The sequence below is a fragment of the Balaenoptera acutorostrata genome, chromosome 12 (genome assembly GCF_949987535.1).
Source record: "Balaenoptera acutorostrata chromosome 12, mBalAcu1.1, whole genome shotgun sequence".
Classification (NCBI taxonomy): Eukaryota; Metazoa; Chordata; class Mammalia; order Artiodactyla; family Balaenopteridae; genus Balaenoptera; species Balaenoptera acutorostrata.
The window spans coordinates 62,793,856-62,815,165 of NC_080075.1; the positions used below are offsets into that span (position 1 = coordinate 62,793,856).

General features: G+C 42.9%; 1 protein-coding gene across 1 annotated transcript in view; it reads right to left on the reverse strand.

Moving 5' to 3' along the window:
- The window catches only part of GALM (galactose mutarotase), a 51,772-nt gene extending 31,379 nt beyond the window's left edge, over nt 1-20,393 (reverse strand). Inside the window, exons 1-4 of the mRNA XM_007167141.3 lie at nt 19,973-20,393; nt 12,015-12,169; nt 8,383-8,589; nt 3,604-3,685 (exon numbers count right to left, since the gene is read on the reverse strand). Of these exons, the coding sequence (XP_007167203.1) occupies nt 3,604-3,685; nt 8,383-8,589; nt 12,015-12,169; nt 19,973-20,162 (634 nt within the window). The 5' untranslated portion in view covers nt 20,163-20,393. The remainder of the gene's footprint in view (nt 1-3,603; nt 3,686-8,382; nt 8,590-12,014; nt 12,170-19,972) is intronic.
- Nucleotides 20,394-21,310: the final 917 nt, after the last annotated feature.

Genomic DNA, 21,310 nt, shown 5'->3' on the forward strand with positions numbered 1-21,310 from the left:
AATTAAAAAAAAAAAAGGGGGGCTTCCCTGGTGGTGCAGTGGTTGAGAATCTGCCTGCCAATGCAGGGGACACGGGTTCGAGCCCTGGTCTGGGAAGATCCCACATGCCGCGGAGCAACTAGGCCCGTGAGGCGCAATTACTGAGCCTGCGCGTCTGGAGCCTGTGCTCCGCAACAGGAGAGGCCGCGACAGTGAGAGGCCCGCGCACCGCGATGAAGAGTGGCCCCCACTTGCCACAACTAGAGAAAGCCCTCGCACAGAAACGAAGACCCAACACAGCCATAAATAAATAAATAAATAAATAAATAAAAAGACTTTCTCTCTATTTCAAAAAAAAAAGAAAAATTCAATTTAAAGGGTCGTTTTTTATTCTGAGATTAAATTTTCTCCACTTTTGCGGTGTTAATATATTCTTTCTTTTATGAAAAATGGTGATTATGAATGGTAGTTTCAGCTTTTTTTTTTTTAAATGTAGCCTATTTATCTCTGTTCCTTATTATTATCCCAATTGGTCAAATGTTTTTTAATTGAAATATAATATGCATATATTCCCAATTAATTTTAATAGCCCTGTTATTTGTAATAGCTTTCTAGCTTGGCAAAATGAAAAGTTGGGCAACCCCAGATAAGTTTCCCAAACTGTTTTTTAAATAAAATTTATGGGTCTGATTTATGAAAATTTATGAACCCTAATTGAGTTCAACCTCCTATTTGCAGAAAAGGAAATAAGAGTCTATAGAGGTTAAATGTTAAAGCATTATACATGCACCCAAGGTCCCCTAGCTAGTCAATAGCAAAGCCAAGACTAGACGCTGGGCTCTTGCCTCCCTGAAAGTCCAGAGATCTCACAGCTGATTCAACTTCACAGGTGTTCAGTATTAGTACAGAGCATAGAACTTGATCCTAAAGCCACTTACAGTGGAGAACTGAGATGAACATGAGTTCTATGCAGTCAATTAGATTGCATGTTAAGCTGTACTTTGCTTTGCCACAATTATCTCTTACAATCATGACAAATAATCTTCACCTGGTATGAGTTATGCATTTTTGTGATTTTCATCTGATCAAAACTCAGCAGGATAGCATAAAATTTTATAAATATACAGAAATAAATATGCCCTTATTTCATCACCTCCATGTATAAGCTACTTAGTTCATTTTCTTCCTTATCAATCACAAAACAGGAGCTGCCACCATTTTTCCCTTGCAGTTCACATCACATAGTTCTAATGCAATAATTCTGCATCTAGGACAAGATGGGCCAGCTTATTCACGTCCATCTATTGAGCCATGTCAATATCAGAAGAAAACACATTACCAAGACAAACATAAAAGCCCTGGAGCCAGAAAAACATTCAACACTGTGATGCCAAAAATTTTTAATCCGTGTATCTTGATTCCTTATTATTATTCTAATTAGTTTTGTAGGCGCCTTGTTTATGGGAGTTTCTAATTCCTGCTGTTAACTGAAGTTGCTGTTCAGTATGCAGGCTCACATTCTTTTTCCCCTTAAGAATTTTGAACTAGCAGCCATAAACACAGCCCTATTGTTTTAAAGATGCCGAAATAAAGACGCCCAAACAAAAGCCCTTACCTAAAGTAAGGCAGGTAGGTGCCCAGTAAACTTTAGTATCTTACTTGGATCCCTGGGTCTTTCTTTCTTTCCAATTTTGAAAATTTGAAATAATTTTAGACTTACAAAAATGTTGCAAAAATAATATATCTATGTGTACCCTTCACCCACCTTTCTCTGCCCTTTTTCTGCCTCATGATCCAGTCTAGGATCCCATGTTGCATTTAATTATTGTATCTCACTCTCCTCTGTGACTGCTCCTCAGTCTTTTTTTGTCCTTCACGATCTTGATATCTTTGAAGAGTACTGGTCAATTATTTTGTAGACGATCCCTCAATTGGGTTCATGTAATGTCTTCTCCTGAATGGACTGAGGTTCTGCATTTTTGACAGAAAGCCACACAAGTGATGTGCTTTTTTCAGTGCATCATATGAGGGGGATGTAATGTCAATAGTCTTATTACTTGTGATGTAAACCAAGTAACTAACAAAGATCGTGCCCTTGGCTTCTAATTGCTCCTATTGTATCATCTAAGCCCTTTATTGGAGCAGGGGTGACAACTAAGGTAGTAGTACCCTTACACAGAGTGGGAACAGAAGGCACAGGTCTTTCTGACCTTTCACACGTAGCTACCATAGCAACGGGCTTCTGGAGGGCTGGCGCCCTAAACAGAAGCCTGAGAGAACAGACCACAGGACATAAGCCATCTGATAAAGGAGCTATGAGGTAACACATCCGAGAAGTCAAGTCACTGTCAGACACAAGCAAGGGACCTAGATCAGGCAAGGGCAGCACGAAGGTGGCCCTTCCTCCAGAAGGCGAACTGATACAGAAAGTGTTTGTGTCTTTCTAGATTTCTGTTCTTCCTTCCCTTCATCCTCTACTTTTGTTTACCTTAGTTTTCTTTGACGATGCCTTCTACATTCAGCTGATCTCTGATTTTAACAAAATCCCAATAAGAATATGTATCTACTGCTTTGGAGATAATTACTACAAGTTAATTTCTATAAACTGCCACAAATAACAGCACCCCTGCCATTCATCTTGTTGTCATCTACCTGTCCCCTGGAGCCAGATGGGGGTACATGTACAATCTAGTACAAAACTATACCCGTCAATCCTGGAGATAACACATGAACCAAGGTTCTTTCTTTCCTTTTTTAAATTGAGATATAATTCACATACCCTTTTAAAGTGCACAATTCATCAATGTTTAGTATATTTACAAGGTTGTACAACCATCACCACTGTCTAATTCCAGAATCTTTCAGCCCAAAAAGAAATCTAGTACCCATTGTCATTCCCCATTCTCCTCTGTTCCCAGCACCTGGCAACTCACTAATCTACTCTCTTATCTCTATGGATTTGCCTATTGAACCAAGGTACTTTTGATCCCAAATAATAATAACCAAAATGATCTCAATCCACTAAACCTAGGAGACACACACACACACACACACACACACACACATGAAATTTGACTCTGCCAACACCTCGCCTTCCCTTTTGGTACACAGAACTCCTCCTTCCACCCCCATCCCCCTAACTGTGTCTCGGAGGTGATGTATCTGTATTTGTCCCCCTCAGGGTACAACCCATCCAACCCTTTCCTCTTCTGTCAAAAGCCATGGCATGTTCTATCAGCGTCCTGCATCTGTGAGGTAATGCTTGGGTCAATTTATCTCTGCTAAGATGCTAAGGAGTAACAGACTTACATTTTAATGGAGAACTTCTGGAGTCTATGGCTCAGCTAGGATGACCATCTGACCCAGTTTTTTGGGATTATCTCAGTTTATGCCTGTTGCCCTGGCAAAATTATTAATAGCATCCCCTTTCCCTCTCAAGAGTGTCCTGGTTTGGGTGTTTAAGTATATGGTCACCCAACCATAACTAAAATAAATGACTAATCATGGTAATTATGGGCATTGTGTCAGGCCAACAAGGGAAATATATTTAGGGAAATGAAGTTTTAATGTTTCTCACATTGCACCCCAGCTCTGCATTCCCATAAAAGGTTTAAATTCACCAACCTGTAGGAATCAGGGTTTCATCCACAGGCAAAAAAGCATCAGCTTCTATAGTGACTTCATGGTCATATATATTCGGGGAACCCTGGGAGAGAAAAAGTAGAGAAAGAAAAGAAGGTTTAATGCTCAGTCTTATTTTATATATTTGCTTTATAACTTCTCTTGCAGAAATGTTTTCAAGTATTGACGAAAACTTTAGAAATCCCATTTGACCTATGATGATGATTAATTCGTTCATTTAAGTTAGGTAGATAGGGGCTCAAAAATAGCAGCCGATACATTTGGAAGAAACTTTCCAGTGTGACCCCAGCGTGCATGTTCTCTTCTGAATGGAATTATGAAAGTGAAAAGTCAGAGAAACAAAAGTGGTTTGAAAGCCTTTCGGATTTTGACTTATTAGCAGAGGGTTTTCTTCTACTGCCCTCACATGCCAGGCAAACAAAAGAGCAAGCGTCAGTGACCTGTAACACACAGGTGCTGGGCAGCCAAAGCATCACCTCTAGGCTCACTAGGGTGGGCCATGTCACCCCTTCTCTGGCCTGGTTCCCACTCAGAGGACCCACTCCCTGCTCCATGGCAGAAGCCTGGAAGTCAGAACTGGGGTCCCATCTCCCCCGTAAAGATGCAGCCGGCTCTCCTGGTGGAGTCAAAGGCTGGTCCCTGAAGCACTGGTCAGTGGTCAGAAAGGCCTGGGGTCTAGTTCTGGACTTATTTCCTTCAGTATAAAATTGGGCTGACGTCCCCATTCTGTCCAGGGTTCTGGGGGAACAGTTCAGTAAGGATGTGTTGTGTTGTTTGCAAACTGGAAAAGACACATATATGTTTCTAATAAAAAGGATTACATTTTAATAGCGGTATTTTAAAGCTTCACAGCAAAAGATGTGGAAAGGAAACCAAGTGAGGGCTTATGCTGATTGAATGCTCAAAAATAAACGAAACCAGTAGTTTTCAGCTAGGGATGATTTTGCCCCACAGGTGTCTCGAGGCATTTGAGACATTTTTGATTGTCACGGCTGAGGGTGGTAATGCTACTGGGGAAGCAGTTGTGTGAAGAGGCCACGGATTCTGCCAAACAGCCTACCATGCTCAGGACGGCCTCTGCACCCCGGCAACACGGAGTCATCTGGCCCCAAATGTCAACAGTGCCGAGGCTGAGAAACCCTGAACTCAGCTAAATCGAAGGCTCCGAGGGGTTCCTGAGAAGTGAGCAGAGAGAGGCAGAGTGCTCTGGGTTGACTGAAAACATATTCTGCTGTCAGAAGGCCTCAGCCACACAACCAAATGGAGTCGTCCAGAGGACAAAGGCCAATATTTCAGAGGCTGTGAGAATCGATGTCTAAACATGAGAGGAATTGGTTTATTTACACTACCAGGAGGCTCTGTTTCTAAAGAACTATGATTCCCTTGTACTGTCCCAGCGGTCAAGGGTAGGAGTGGGTGGGAGACAAGGCTGGGGCAGAGGCTTCTGCCCACACTATCTTAGCCACGTGTTTGGTCCCTGATCTGACCTGGGGAGGCAGGTCCAAAATGGGAGTGGCCTGCACTCCTGCCTAGAGCTGTTCCAGCCTAGAGGGGTCTCTCTCCTGTGTGGCTCTCCCTACTGTCACCTCATGCCTCAGGCTACTGCCAGGACCGAAGAGGCCCCTGGGACTGAGGGCAGCAGCTGTCACGGAGTGAGAATTTGGGACTCTTTCTTTGGCTCTAATTGTTCAATGCTTAGTTCAAGGTTGAGTAGTATTCCATTGTATAAATATCTCACAACTTATCTGTTCTCCTATTGATAGACTTTTGGGTTGTTTTGAGTTTTTTTTATTATTATGAATAGAGCTTCTTAGGAATTTCCTTGTTCTGTTTGTTTTTTAGCACTAGGGCAGGAAGAAAATGATTCAGTATGAAAATCACACACCACTAAATTGGGTCCAAGATGTTGGGAAGAAGCCTGGGAGGAGAAGGAAAGGAACACTGGCTAGGCACCCACTCTCTGAATTGTTGGGTCATTAAACAGCAGTAACATTCCTTCAGCAAAGGAAGCACGCTTTTCAGTTTATGACTCTTCTGACCTGGAATAATGCAATGTCTACTCTGGTGGAATATTACTGTTGGATTCTTTTCCTTTTCAGGCTGATGAAAACTTGGCAAGGAATGCTGATTCACAAACAGAACTGAGGCCCATCTCTGAGTTCAGTGTTTACTTTGGTTAACTTTGGCTGCTACTATTTGTAACATTAACCATTTACAGAGCTCACTGCGGCTTGGATGGGGCTTTAAAGACCTTTTTGTGCATTGCCACTACCACTTCCTTACTTCAGCTCTTATCACCTCTAGCAGGATATAACAGACACTATTGGTTACTACCCAAAAGCTATCTCAACTCCATTATCAGCACCCTCCCTTTCCCCTGGCAGAACACTGACTTGTTGATTTAGCCTATGTGAGGATATATTCAGGGAAAGGACCCGCACCCAGGCCCCAGAGGACAAACTGTGATTTGTCTAAGCCAACCATGGTAGTCTAATTCCCTTGCTGGTGATTGGGTTAAGCAGAGCGTAAGACACACTTCTGGCCAACAAAACGTGAGGAAAGTCTGCTGAGGAACTTCTAGAAAAAGTTTTGCTTGTTCTTAAAAATGGAACATTAGAGATATGAAAAAAAGAATAGTTCCTTTTTTTATCTCTGGACGTGACTATATGAAGAGGTGATTCATGGAGCTGTGGCAACCATCTTGTGACCATAAGGGGATAAGCTGGAAGACAAAAACCATAGCACTGAAGAAGCAGAATGGAACGATGGAAGAATTTGGGTCCTTGATGACATACCTACACAGTCATACCAAAACCAGAACTATTGTTTTTCATCTCAAATTGCCCCAGGCCTGCTCTCATAGCTCTTTAGATAAAGTTTCAGTTAAAAAAAAAAAGTTCTCCCAGTTTTGTGTTAGATAAGAAAGGAACAGCCAAAAAAAAAAAAAAAAAAAAAATCAACCAACCTGCAACCTACATACCTTTTCCATTCTTTGAAAAACACAGTGCTCTCCTCCCCCTAGGCCTCCGACACTCAAACTTAGAAGTGATGAGTCAAAGTCTGACCCCCAAGTAGGACAAAAATACTGCTTATTAAATTTAAAAAACAAACAAAAAGAAAATATATAAGATGAGCTGACTATTGTAAATATCAAGTTTCGAGCTATTTACCTGGGGAGGGTTTAAGACACACAATAATGCTTTTCCGGGTAGGGCAAGAGATGTTCTGAAAATGCAGACAGACCCCTTGACCCCAGGCCGGGTAACTGCCTACCAACTCTTACCTGGTGCTCCAAAAGGCTAGTGGCCCTCACCCACCCCATCCCTGAAGCTAGAGGCTGTGGATTTGCATGTGGGTTTGCGCTGTACTTACTAAGACAGCACACAGAAGGGAGTTGACCCTGACCGCCCTTCTGTGTGGGGTCTGTGATCTGGGAAACTATTCAGCCTCTGGAAAAAAATTTAGAAATTTTTAGGAGTCACTCCAAGTCCTTGTAGGATTGGAAGGGTGGAAAATTCTGGTCAGGAGGGTCCTCCTCTCACGTAAGCAGAAAGAGCCTTAGTGAACCTTACGTTCCCATTTTGCATCCTTCACTGGAACACATTGGCAGAGTAATACTTCACGCCTAATTTCTCTTTCTATTTCTGAATCTATTCCTTTAGATCACCCCCTTAGTTACAAAACTGTGGAAAATAGTGAAAAATCACCATGATCTACTACCCACATAAAACCATTAATATTTTGTTCTATTTCTGTCAAGTTTCTTTCTGAACTTATTTTAAAAAGTGGGGTCTTTACGCTCATGATTGCAGTCTCTTATGGCTTGTGCGTGTTTATTTTGTGTTTGTTTTTTGGTTTGTCTTTAAGATCTCAAGAAGGATGGTGGAAGTTCCTGAAGATAAGGAACAAGCAAGTGAAGAACCGTCTTTCTTATTTTCAAATTATGTCAGAACCAATTAACTCATGCTATTTGAAAAGATTCTAGAAAAAAAATCAGCATATCATCAACAAACTCCTAAAAAGTGTAAAAATGCAAGATATTACTAGCTGGCTGTGAACATCGTCTTGTGGTAGGAAATCATGCCAAAGCGATTCAAGTCTAGTATACAATGATGAGCTTCTTAGATGAAGAGAAAGTCATAGATAGAATCTACAGATTTCAGCTAAGCCTTTTATTCTGTCTCATGTAATAGCCTCCTCAGCAAGCTAAAATATTATCATTAGGAGGAAATGAGGTAGTTTAGAGGGAATTACCTAAGGGGGGCTGTCAGTGTCTCCACACCACTCCTAGGGTGGGCCGTACAGCGGGAGCACACAAACATTGGCAGCATTTATCTAAAGGGGCTGGGCTAAGCACATCTTCAAGGATCCAGTGATGGAAAATGCCTTAATTAGAAGTAATTTTGGTTGGGGGGCGGGGTGGTAGGAGTGAAACTGGGGAAGCAAATGTAAGCACTTGTTACAATTAGATGACAGGGAGTTCTTTAAATAGCTTGTTACCTGTCTGAGCGTGTGGGGCAGCACAATGTACTCAAGGTACTCATTTCCCTATAACTTCCATTTGTGGACCACCTACTAGGAGTCAGATGCTTTGCTGGGCACTTTTCCTCATCCCAGGGGCGACCCCATCGCCAGGGTAATTCCATTCTGGGTTAGCCTCTCCAGTCACTCCCCCAGGTCATTCCACAAAGCACAATGCAGGAGAGAAGAGGCAAGTGACACTTCACACTACAGCAGGTGATCAAAGGGAAGTTCACCTACCTGGCCTGCCAGGTTGAAGTAAGAATGGTTGGTCAGATTGACCGGAGTGGTCTGACTGGCCTGTGCTCGGTAGTTGATCACGAGCTCCCCGCCATCCAGTGTGTATGTCACCCAGACTTTTAACTCTCCAGGGTAGCCTTCCTCACCATCTGGACTGACCCGTGAGAACTCGACTCCATTTGACAGCACCTGAGGGGTCCAGAGGACCTGGAAGAAAGTGTTTTTGAAGCTGTTTAGTCACTCCAATCCCAAGCGAAATGCCACATTTCAATATTTAAAGACAACTTGGCATCTAAAAAGTAAAACAAACTAGTGAATATAACAAAAGAGAAACAGACTCACAGATACAGAGAACAAAGTAGTGGTTACCAATGGCGTTACCATAGGGGTAGGGGATTAAAGGTACAAACTACTGTGTATAAAATAAATAAGCTATAAGGATATATTGTACAGCATGGGGAATATAACCAATATTTTATAATAAATTTAAATGGAATATAATCTTCAAAAATTGTGAATCACTACGTTGTACACCTGAAATGTATATGTAATCTTATATGCCTTATTGAGTGCCCATTATGAGCCTAGGCTCTTTGCTAGAACCTTCGCAGACACTATCTGTTTCAGGGCTGACGTAAAGTAGGTGCCGTTATCCTCATTTAAAGATGAGAGAATGGAGGCTCAGAAAGGATAAACTGCTTGTCCCAGGCCACACTGCTAATAAGACGGTGGATTTGAATCAAGTACTCTAATCCTGAGCCTGCTTCCTTATTCTACACCATCAGAGGACAAGGTAGCCACAGACCTCCCCAGTCCCTTTGGGGAGCTCTGGGGTCACTAGGAAAGGGGCCCTTTGCAGACATGAGACCTCCATTTGTTGGGTGCTCGCCAGCCAGCCACTGACCTGGTGCTTTACATAAACCATTTTATAAGGTAAGGATTTAGTTGAACCAACCGAAATTACCATCTTTATAGGTCAAAACAGTTGAGCACTGGCAATTTCACATGGCTCCAACTAATATTATTACCCCCATTTTATAGATGAGCAAACTGAGTTCAGGGGAGTTAACTTGCCCACTTCCACCTCCCACATTCCAGGGGATGGAGTAGAACCCTTTCATAATTCATGCAATTGTTTGAAGGGGAGAAATATCTTGTTTAAAGTCATACATGTAATTAGTGACAGAGCTAGGATTCAAACTTAGCTTGACAGTCTACACTATTCCACATCTTACTTTCAGTCAATGTTTTGTTCCAATCTTCGTTTCCAACAGCAGAGTTGAGGCCAAACTCTGTCATTGCAAATAGAGCTGGAAGATAATAACTTCTGTGGGTCACAGGAATGGCCCACGAGCCCAGGCTCTGCCCACCCACTCCTGGCATGGCCTGGATCTCTCTCACTGACACTGCATTTACCAGGAAGAGGAGCTCAGTGGGAACGGAGGTCCCTGCCTTCACCTACAGTGAAAGCAGCTGGTATTTGAAACAAATTCGCTGACCTTAGTAAAAAATTAATTTCACACCCTAATTATCTCCCGGAAATGTTGCTTGGTATATGTGTGATTAAAAAAAGAAAAAGGAATCCCCAAACGGAAAATTTTAGGAATAAAATATTTGAAATAAAATCGTCTTAACTTGCTACCTAGTTTTTTTCCTCTAGAGAAAGGACACAATGGAAAGATTTTTGTGTAGAGCAATATTATCAGATTAAGCGGAAAGTATAATTCCTATTCACGGGAGGATTTCCCTGACCCTATGGTTTCCAAATTTCCTGAAAATTTCCGCATTTGTATCTCTAGGCCTACTTACACCATTTCTAATCCTGTCAGGTTATTCAAATTTCATCTTAAAAAAAATGTGTTGGTATAAATAGAAAAACACATACCTGCAAACCAACAATTATTCAGTAATTGCTGAAACCAAACTGTTTAGGGTAACTTAAAACAAAGTCCATGTGATACTACTCGTGTTGCTACATGAAAACCTAGTGGCCTAAAACTTTCAAGGGCTCCAAGATTACATGCCAAGTCTTTCCCCACCCCTCTGTGGGCTGTTGCACAGCCACTCTCCAATATCCACTTATTAAATGACCTACTATCTTTTCTTCAAGAGCAGTTCAAATCCAACCTCCCTAGCTGCCATTAATTTGTCCATACCCAGTTCCTGTAGCACACCGCTGGCATCTGTATTATGGGGCTTGTTGCCTGCAACAGTTATGGAAGAGTCCCTCACTATACTGGAGTCTCAGGAATCCCCATCTCCCTGGTTCACAGAAGGGGCTCAGTTGACACACTGCACAGAAGGACATGAATGCTATCCTTCTGCGTTTGTTCATACAGGGCACGCCCCATTACACAACCCCACAGAAAATTCCATGTGGAACAGGTGAGCAGAACAAGCTAGAACAAGGCGCTGAGGGTCCCCTGAAGATCCCTGGCCAGACAGAGCTGGGCCTAACTTCCTCTGGTTGGGGTTTGCCCATGGCCCTGGCATATTCCAGAGACCCTCTGCCCTAATACTGCCAGGACAGAGGATACCCTCTGCCTTCATGTCTCCCTGGCGTGAGGAGTTCCACCATGGAGGAAAGGGGAAGTGATGGGGCAGTCTGGCTCTGAACCACAGACAGGAAGCTGGTAGGACAGGGGAAACAGAGAGTGACCAACTTCCTTCAACAGCATGGGTGGCGGTAAGAGCTAGAAAAGAAACAACTGGGATTCTTAACTGCCATACATGTTCCTGTCTTCTCTGGTTTTTCTCTAGGAAGTAACCTGGGTGGTATAATTTAAAGGAAAGCTAACTACCAAAATTACCTCTCTGAAATTAGACTAGTAACAGAATCACCGGGGTTCACCTGCAGGCTCCCACGCAGCTAGGAAACAGGAGGGCAGGCATTCCTACCTCAGGGAGAAGCTGTTTGATCAATTTGTTTTCCTAACCTGGTTTTCCAGGGATTCGCTTAGGGAACGGGAGTTTTAACGTGGAAAGGGGGAAGCGGGGAGGATCGAGGTCATTTTGAGGCGTGAGGCACTTCTTCGGAAGGGCAGCCTGGATGTGGTACCACAATGCGTAGGGAGGGGGCTCACAGACAGAAACACGGGGTGTGTTGGGTTGGCGGCACCCACAGCAGCCGTGGAGGACACCAGCAGTTGTAGTATAGGAATGAGGGCTTTGGGTCAGGCAGCCCAACTTAGGAGTCGTGTGGCCTTTCAGGGCCTCAGATTTCTCATTTGGCGACAGTACAGGGTTCTAGTGAGGGTGGGAGGTGATATGTACAAATGCCTTGTGCAAGAAGTGGTGGGTATTATCTTTAATCCACTTTTCTGTTGTGCCTAAGGTCAACCAGCCCTGATGCCAACACTGTGAGAAAGGTGCTCCCTGTCTTTCCTAAGGGCTGTCGTCCTTTCACTCGGGGCTCTCCTGCCTATTAGAGTCAGATGGGCTAGGGAAGGGCGGCTCCTGGGCACAGCGGGCACATCTGCGCCCCCAAACCGTGGGAGCAGCCTCTTTCCTGCATCACCTCACCATGCATTTGCTCTAGGGCCTAGGGTTGTGCCTGGCAAATAGAAGGTATGCTTGAAGGTACTCAGTGAAGTGTGCCAGGTGAGGACTCTTGTCCGATGCCCCCAACTCACCTTATCAAACCCTCTGACTCCTCCATGCAGGCTGTTGGGCCCGTTGTTAATGGCCAGCTGATACTCCTTCCCATCCAACGTGAACGTTCCTTTGGCAATTCGGTTGGCCACCCTGCCAACCACTGCTCCAAAGTAGGGCTGCTTTTGGAGGTACCCTGCAAGGATATGGGATGATGGTGTTTTTTAAAACTTTAAACCAAAGACAAGGCTCACACCACTGCCCACCACTTCCTTCTGAGGGCAGCTGCAACTTGGGCATATCTGCGTCCACAGGGAAGCGAGGAAAAATGGTGTTCTTTACACATGACCTTTTCCCTTTCCAAAAGCAATTCATGTTCTTTCCAAACATTTTAAAAGAGCTTTCTAAAGCACAAAGAAGAAACTTAAATCATCCTGATCTCATCACTAGAGAGAACTGTTAGTATTCTTATGTATATCTATGTATGTATACCTTTCCATCTTTTAGTATATGTGTGCACATGCTTTTCTTCTTATAAAACTGAAGTCTTCATATACATGTTGCTCTGTAATTTGCTTCTAGGCCAACTTTCTTAACTAAAAATTATATTTTTGTGTAGTCTTGAAAAGAAACTATCTTATGCTTCTTTTTCTTTTTTAAAAATCATACAATTAGTACATGAAAATTTCCTTTAATGAGCATTAAATACCCAAGTATATAGAGTAGCCTTGCTGGAGGAAACACAGGACACCTGTTAAATCTGAATTTCAGATAAACAGTGAATAACTTTTTAGTGTAAGTATGTCCATATTATTAGAATACATGGGACATTCACATAAAACATATTTATGGTTTATCTCAAACTCAAATTTAGGTGGGTGTCCTACATTTTTATTTGTTAAATCTGGCAAGCTTAATAAAGAGTAAAACATGAAAACCATCCTTCACTTCTCAACTCCTCTCCTTCCCACTGATAATCACTGCTAACAGTCTGGGATCTACACTTCCAATTGCTTGTTTTTGTTTTTTAAATTAAGTACATATAAGCACAAACAAATACACGAACACACACATATTCTACATAAAGAGACAAACTACACATATTGTTCTGCAACTTTTCATTTATCAAATGTCTTCAGATCATTCCATGTGACTCCATATCCATCTACCATATCCCTTTTGATGGGGATACGGCATGCTGATGAGCATAAACTGTTGTTGGGCTTTTCTGGGCGGGGGCAGGGCAGGGCGGGGCCATAAAGAGTGGTGTAGCCAGTGTCCTTGTACTTACAACGTTATGCATGGGCATATTACGGTAACTTCCTTGTCTTTAAGTTCCTCTCTGCTATAATCTTTTAGTTTAGATCATCATGGCAGAGATTAAGGTTTGGAGGTAGTTCATTTTTTTGTATTATCGCTAAGATTACTTTCTGCTCTATTTTTCACTCAGTTGTCCTTGGAACTCCATCCCCCCTTCATGTGGTACTCTGTATCCATCACACCTACTGTGGGTCAGAAGAGTATGTGATTCAAGTGCATGAACTCTTTTTACCATGGCTGGAGGGGCTCTCAGGATATGGGCCCTGAACCTTCTGGGCCAGTTATAGGTCACACGTTCCCATTACTCAACTGGTTGGGCATAAGTGAAACATTAATCACTCTCTTCCGGGTCTTCCCTGGTTCACTTCCTTGCCAATCTGCAGGTCCTCAGGGTCCTGCGCATAGGCTCTCACAAGAGCTAACAGTTATTGACCGCTTCCTAAGTCTCAGCCACTTTCTAAGTGCTCTACATTTAAATCATTTCATCCTCAGAATACTGCTATAAGGTAGGCAGTATTATTACTCTCGTTTTACTGGCATGGAAATTGAGGACAGAAGGTTAAGTAACTTGGCCCAAAACACACAGCTAGTTAGTGGCAGAATCAGGGTTTGAACCCAGGCAGTCTGGCTCCTGAGTACATGTTCTTAAGCATCACATTATTTGGAGAGCACAAGGCCTTCTGGTTAATTGACCTTACCACCATCTCTCAGCACAGGCAAGGCTGAGTCTCCACCAGCTTCCACCTCTCTCCTCACCTTCCTCTCTGAAGCTGTAGCTTTAAAACCCCTTACATTGAGTAACAAAAAGGAGTCTCTAGGACTTCCCTGGTGGTCCAGTGGTTAGGACTCCGCGCTTTCCCTGCTGAGGGCGTGTGTTCCATCCCTGGTCAGGGAACTAAGATCCCACAAGCTGCGCAGCATAGCCAAAAAAATAAATAAATAAAAATAAATAATAATAGGTCTCAATGTTGTTTTCATTTGCATTTCCCTGATGACATATAATTTCATTTCCTAATCGGGAGCTCAAAAATGTGAAGAAAAGCAGAATTTTTGTTCAAACATTGTTTGGCTATATCTCTTTTTGACTCCTACATTGATTCATTCAACAAGGGTACACCAAGCCCCTACTCTCTGCCAGCCACATGCTTGTCATCAGAGACAAGGACGAATTCAACAGCAAGGTTGCTGCCTCATGGGCTTGCAAGAATTCCCTAAGAAGGGACCGCTTTCTGGCAACAATTAATAAGCCCATGGAGGTAAGAAGCCCTTGGTTTAGATGAAGAGTTTTTAAGGATTAAACCATAAGGACAGCAGAAACCACTGCTCTCAACTGTCTCTGAGAAACTCTTCAGAACACATGGATTTTATACTCTTTTCACATGTTACTAAGCTTTTAAATCAAATCAGAATTACAGAACATGACAGTCCCCAAATTCTGATTAGGACTAAAAAGCTTGCTTTTGAAATGCAGAAAATACTGTTTTCCATGAAAAAGGGCAAAGTTTCTAGGTCAAGCCATGAATGCTGATTCAGTCAAGTCAGTTGCTGATGTAGGATAAAGGGTAGAGAAAAAGTTTGTCCCTTTTTCTGGGCAAGGGACTGGCCAGAATATATTAATAAATGCTTAACCACGGGGTATGGCCCTGTCCACTCCTCAAATATCCCAAGGATCCCAGCTATGACACCCACCTCAGACAGCCCAAACTTTAGCACGAGTACCCCAAATCTCAAATAAAATCACTCAGCATTCTCAGTCAAAAACTCCACACCTGAGTGACTTTCTTTCGGCTTTCTAAGGAAAATAAACACTAGTTTAATTGGCAAGCACTTTAAGCATCCCAAATATTTTATATATTTTTAGATGGCTGCTGGTTGTCCCAGGGGACTCTCCGTGCCATTTTGTGCACAGTTAACAAAGTGAAATAAAAAAGTTCAAGGAGTAAGAGGGAAGATATTTGGGGGCAAAGGAAGGAGAGGAGATTAAAATGATTAATTGTTCACTATAGTCAGACATGATCACAGCCAACAGCATTTTAATCCATTTGGTTCAAGTGAGGAAACAGATCTAGAGAGGTTAAATAAGTTGCCCAAGGTCACACAGCTTTAAGGGACAAAGCAGAGATTTTAAACTAGGAATCCTCAAAGCTCCTACAAGGACACTCTTGGGCATCTGTAATATTAAACTGCAACCTCTAAACTGGTCTCTTTTCCTCCCACTCCCTCTTATAAACTCAGGTTTTCTAAAAGCACTACGTTTATTTTTTTCTAAGCTTTCCATAATGGCTCTCATGGCAGTAATAGCTGGGTGTTGGTGGCGACTGGGCGGAAGATGAAGGGGAAGGAATCGCATTGATTGCATGGGTAGGTTATTTACACCTCTGGCTTATAAGCAAATATCTTCATCACAGGTTTTGAAAGAAGTCATAATGACTGCAGGTGGGTCATGCAGATGAAAAACATTAAAAAATATTCTCAATACAAAAAATTGCAGAAAAAATACTTCACAGGAGGCATTACTGATTTTTCTAGCCTATAACTAAAAGATCACATGATTTACCTCTTTAGAATTCTACAGAAGAAAGATCTCATTTTCCTAGGGAGAATTTGAACTATTCTGACCTCCAGTCATGGCCATCAGCCAAGTAGTTTATAAAATCTATCTGGACAGCCAAAAAAAAAAAAAAAAAAAAAAAAAAATCTATCTGGGAAATTAGAAGTAGTTCACATCTAACCTGGCAATTACAAAAGGACCATGTCTCATGGAATTATCCATGCTTAGCTCTTCACCTTGGCTCAAAACATTTTTGGAACATGGTAATGTGAAGATAACCCCTTACTCACTCTGTCACATCTTATTGCTTTAACTTATTTGCCTCAGTTTGTTTATATAATACTTACATACTCAGACGTTCTAAAAGACTATGCAGTGAAAATCTAGCCTCCTTCCTATCCCTGTACCCCAGCTACCCAGAGTCCCTTCTTAAAGACATCCTCGGTCGCCAATTTCTTTTCTTTTTTTTTTTTTTTTAATTAATTAATTTATTTATTTATTTTTGGCTGTGTTGGGTCTTCGTTTCTGTGCCAGGGCTTTCTCTAGTTGCGGCGAGCGGGGGCCACTCCTCATCGCGGTGCGCGGACCTCTCACTATCGCAGCCTCTCTTGTTGCGGAGCACAGGCTCCAGACGTGCAGGCTCAGTAATTGTGGCTCACGGGCCCAGTTGCTCCGCGGCATGTGGGATCTTCCCAGACCAGGGCTCGAACCCGTGTCCCCTGCATTGGCAGGCGGATTCTCAACCACTGCACCACCAGGGAAGCCCCGTCGCCAATTTCTTAACATGGGTTTTAATACACTAGAATTGATCAAAATAGTAGCAGACCGCCATTTCACACAATTCTGATTGAGGCAGTTATACTTCCTGTAATGACACGTATGAAGTTCAGCCTCGAAGATGGCTGAACATATCAGAAAGCCTTACTTCATATTCTAAATGCTTCTTTATCTTTTGAAAATAGCTTGCTCCCCTTTTTAAATAAATAATTAAATTATCTAAATTATAGCATAGGATTGAAAATGTCTATCTTGATCTAGCACCTAGAATACTTTACTTTTTTTTTTGGCCACGCCACGTGGCTTGCTGGATCTTAGTTCCACGACCAGGGATGGAACCTGTGCTCCCTGCAGTGGAAGCTTGGAGTCCTAACCACTGGACCACCAGGGAATTCCCAGCACCTAGAATACTTTAGATGCTTTGATTCGACCTGGCATTTTGTGGTGCCTGTGACACATCCTGATAAGAGAACGCTATTTAACTTTCTCAAGAGATGTTAATAACATGGGGAACAATACAGTCAATACAAGCTAGATCATTGTAATCTGAGGGGGGTCTATTTTTTTTCCTCCCTTTTAAGAACATTTGGGGATAATACTTTCTTCTACCTAGACTCCCACAAGATTCATAGACTCACAGAGACGATTGTAGTATTGCCCTCACAAAATAGGCACTTCTATGCCTGCTAAGAAACTGGTGCTTCCCAGGTACCACATCATCGTGGCACATGTTTCCTTTGAATTCCACAAAGATGCCTTGTGCTTTAAGGGCCATGTGACTCTTATATGAGAACTAAGATTAGTAAGAAGTGAGTGTGTGTATGAGTGGGAGGAGGGTAGGGGGAGGGTAGTTACCTCCTGAATGGTGATAAAGCAGACATGGAAATGGGGTGATAAAAGCAGATGCTCATTGCTTATCAACTCCAGTGCTTTACTGGCTCAGAAATTCTAGGTCATCTATCCAATTCTCCTTGGACTCCACTGGGCAATTTTGCACCAGTCAAGTTATCTCTTTGTGATTCTGGTTCAGCCTAGCAAATGGTTATGCTACTAACAGAGAGAGGTGACTCAGCAAAAGTGATTCTAAAGAATCCTCTTTTGTCATTTGTCAACTCTCTTGCTTTCTGACTCTGAAGACAGAAGATAGGAACACCACCCCCAGAAGTAGAAGGGGACGTGGAGAGCAAGGGGAAGTGGAGCTGATTTTCCCCAGCCCCTGCACCTTCCTACCAGTGAGTCTCCTATAATAGACTCGCTGAAATCACCAAAGAAATTCTGCTGAAGGTTACCTACCTCCTTCTCCAAGCCAAGCTGTGGAGGCTCCAAAGGAGCTAAAGACAACCAACCAGAGGGCAAGGAATAGGATCCTCAGAAATATTTTTATAATACATTTTGCTAAGGAAATGAGGAGCCAATTTTATCCTCCTAAGGGAAAACCAATACTCTCAGTTTTCTTGACCTCCAACCATGAGCTATGTTACATATCTAGAGAACCAAACAGACAGAAAAACAGACACCTAAAGGAAAATCTCAAGCCTCCTCTTAACAGATTTTGTCCATGCCCCTACCACTGAGCAGAGAGGATTAATTCTCAATCAGTTGCCCTTTGCTGACTTTATTTCGACCTCATTTTCTGTCTAGCTACTCGCGTGTGCCAAGAGATAGCAAGCACTATGTACATTTTCTTTTGCCGCAATCAAACTGCGGTGTGAGTTATTTATTTACGCAATTATTTGGCTAAGGTCTATCTCCACATCTACACTGCAAGCTGCATGAGGATGGGGACCTGTCTTATTGAATGAGACAGTTGGATCAACAGTGTTTGATCAGCTCAATATTAAAGAAACAAACAACCCAATCCAAAAATGGGCAGAAGACCTAAATAGACATTTCTCCAAAGAACACATACAGATGGCCAAGAAGCACATGAAAAGATGCTCAACATCACTAATTATTAGAGAAATGCAAATCAAAACTACAATGAGGTATCACCTCACACCAGTTAGAATGGACATCATCAGAAAATCTACAAACAACAAATGCTGGAGAGGGTGTGGAGAAAAAGGAACCCTCTTGCACTGTTGGTGGGAATGTAAATTGATACAGCCACTATGGAGAACAATATGGAGGTTCCTTAAAAAACTAAAAATAGAATTACCATATGACCCAGCAATCCCACTACTGGGCATATACCCAGAGAAAACCGTAATTCAAAAAGACACATGCACCCCAATGTTCATTGCAGCACTATTTACAATAGCCAGGTCATGGAAGCAACCTAAATGCCCATCGACAGAAGAATGGATAAAGCAGATGTGGTACATATATACAATGGAATATTACTCCGCCATAAAAAGGAACGAAATTGAGTCATTTGTTGAGATGTGGATGGATCTAGAGACTGTCATACAGAGTGAAGTAAGTCAGAAAGAGAAAAACAAATATCGTATATTAACGCATGTATGTGGAACCTAGAAAAATGGTACAGATGAACCGGTTTGCAGGGCAGAAGTTGAGACACAGATGTAGAGAACAAACGTATGGACACCAAGGGGGGAAAACTGCGGTGGGGTGGGGATGGTGGTGTGCTGAATTGGGCGATTGGGATTGATATGTATACACTGATGTGTATAAAACTGATGACTGATTAAAAAACAAAACAAAACAAAACAAACAAAAAAACAGTGTTTGAATGCAGGAATTAATACATGTTCTTAATTGTCTACGGATTCCCACAGAACAAAGTCCACCCTAGCTATAAGGAGACTCGTTTCTCGACAGTAAGTTGGTCTTCTGCATTCTTTCAGCACATAGTTATTGATCAGCCAGGAGGTGATCACAGACCAAAGCGGATAAGCTTCTGCACCCACTAAGCTTACCTTATGGAGCATTTCTGAAACAACCAGACCTCAAAGAAAATCTGATCAAGGAGAAAGTAGAAGACGCACGTCTTTGATCATTTTCCTTCTTCAGAAAGGGCAGGAGGAAGACCAGGGGGCCACACCCCCTCTCAGTGCAGAGGCCTGCACTTTCCTCTCCCGCCCTTACAAAGATCCGGCAGTTCAAAGATCGCTCCAGTGTTGCTGGAGTTTTATCTTACCCTCAACTGACTTTTTAATTAAGACAAAGCCTGAATGTATAAACAGAGGCCAAGTCCTACGGCAGTTTCTATTCATTTTGTCTATTTCCAAACACTGGATCGCAACACAGTGAGTTAGCCGGATCCAAGTACTCCTGATGGTCACAAGCTCCGTACTTCCCCTGCATCCCTGCATGGCGAGCAAGCTGTGTGGGGCAGTGTGCCAGGTGGAACTGGGGCCCGTCCGCAGCCCGGGGCGGAATTCAACCCACCTTCCAACTCAGCAAAGCCGAGCACCAAGTCTGAGGCTCTGCCCTGTCTGTCTTTAACCTCCAGGGCCGTGATGGTGCAGCCCCAGGAGATGATGTCTACTCTCAGCTGGTCTGACTGCAGCTGGAACTTCTCCACCGTCCCTGCCCCCAAGGGCAGGTCTCCAAAAACGGCTCTGGTCACCGAAACCATGGGGAAAGCCAGGGGTGTGCAGCTCCTCCAGGTCCTTCGAACTCCCGCCGCCAAACCTGGAGCGGCAGAAGTTTACTGGAGAAGGGGCGGGACATGGCTCAGACTCCTCCCTTTTCTTGCCTGGATTTAGGGAGTTCCTAAATCCGCTCCTGCAAAAAACATCCTCTGGGAGCTTTCTAAATCATTCTTTTGCCTGAGGGTGGCACGCAGGCAGAGTTTCCAGCCAGGCTGGCAATTTCCAGCTAGTTCCTTTCCTTTACTAACGCTGACTGCATTGCATGATGGGAATGGTAGTCTTTGGAAGGTGAAATTGCATGTTGGGGCATGTAGTCTTTCTAAACCCAAATCCAGAATCTGCAGGGCTCTACTGCCTTCTCTGACACGAGGTTCTCAACATGCAATGATCTGTTCATTAATGGTGGCTAACTTTCAGATAAAACGCTGAAAAATGAAGAGATCAGAATTAGGAATAGTGAGGGAAGGAAATGTTGGGGGCAAATTTTGGTTTTTAAGTTAACTCTTTGATCCAGACCAGAAAGAAGTACAGAGGTAATTTAGAGAAGGGGTAAATAATTGCAGGTTTCTCTGCACACTGACTGAAGATCCATTCTGTTTGTCCCCCACAAACAACTCTGAACATGTTTCTGTTGGAGCCACTGCCAACAGCCTGGACAGGGTCACGTGTAGATGGATTAGGGCCTAGTTTATATGGAGGCAATCTCTGACTTTCTTTTCTTCAGGGAACCGGGAAAGGACCTTGGGTATATACCCCTTCTTGTTCCTGAAATCCAAAGTTCCTTTAAGAAAGGATTAAGGATAAGTATTTATTAAGGTCCGCATTAATGTCATATACTGTACTTTTATTATCTACTTTCCATAAGCAGAAAAAGGCTTCAAGTGGGACTTCCCTGGCAGTCCAGTGGCTAAGACTCTGCGCTTCCAGTGCAGGGGATGTGGGTTTGATCCCTGGTCAGGGAACTAAGATCCTGCATGCTGTGGGGCGTGGCCAAAAAAAAAAAAAAAAAAAAAAGGCTTTAAGTATGCACTGCTAGAAAAGAAAAGACACAGAGGTCATAAATAATAGTTATGCTTTGATGTGCGTCACAATTATCTACAGAGATTCTTTAAAATGCATATCCCCAGGCCCA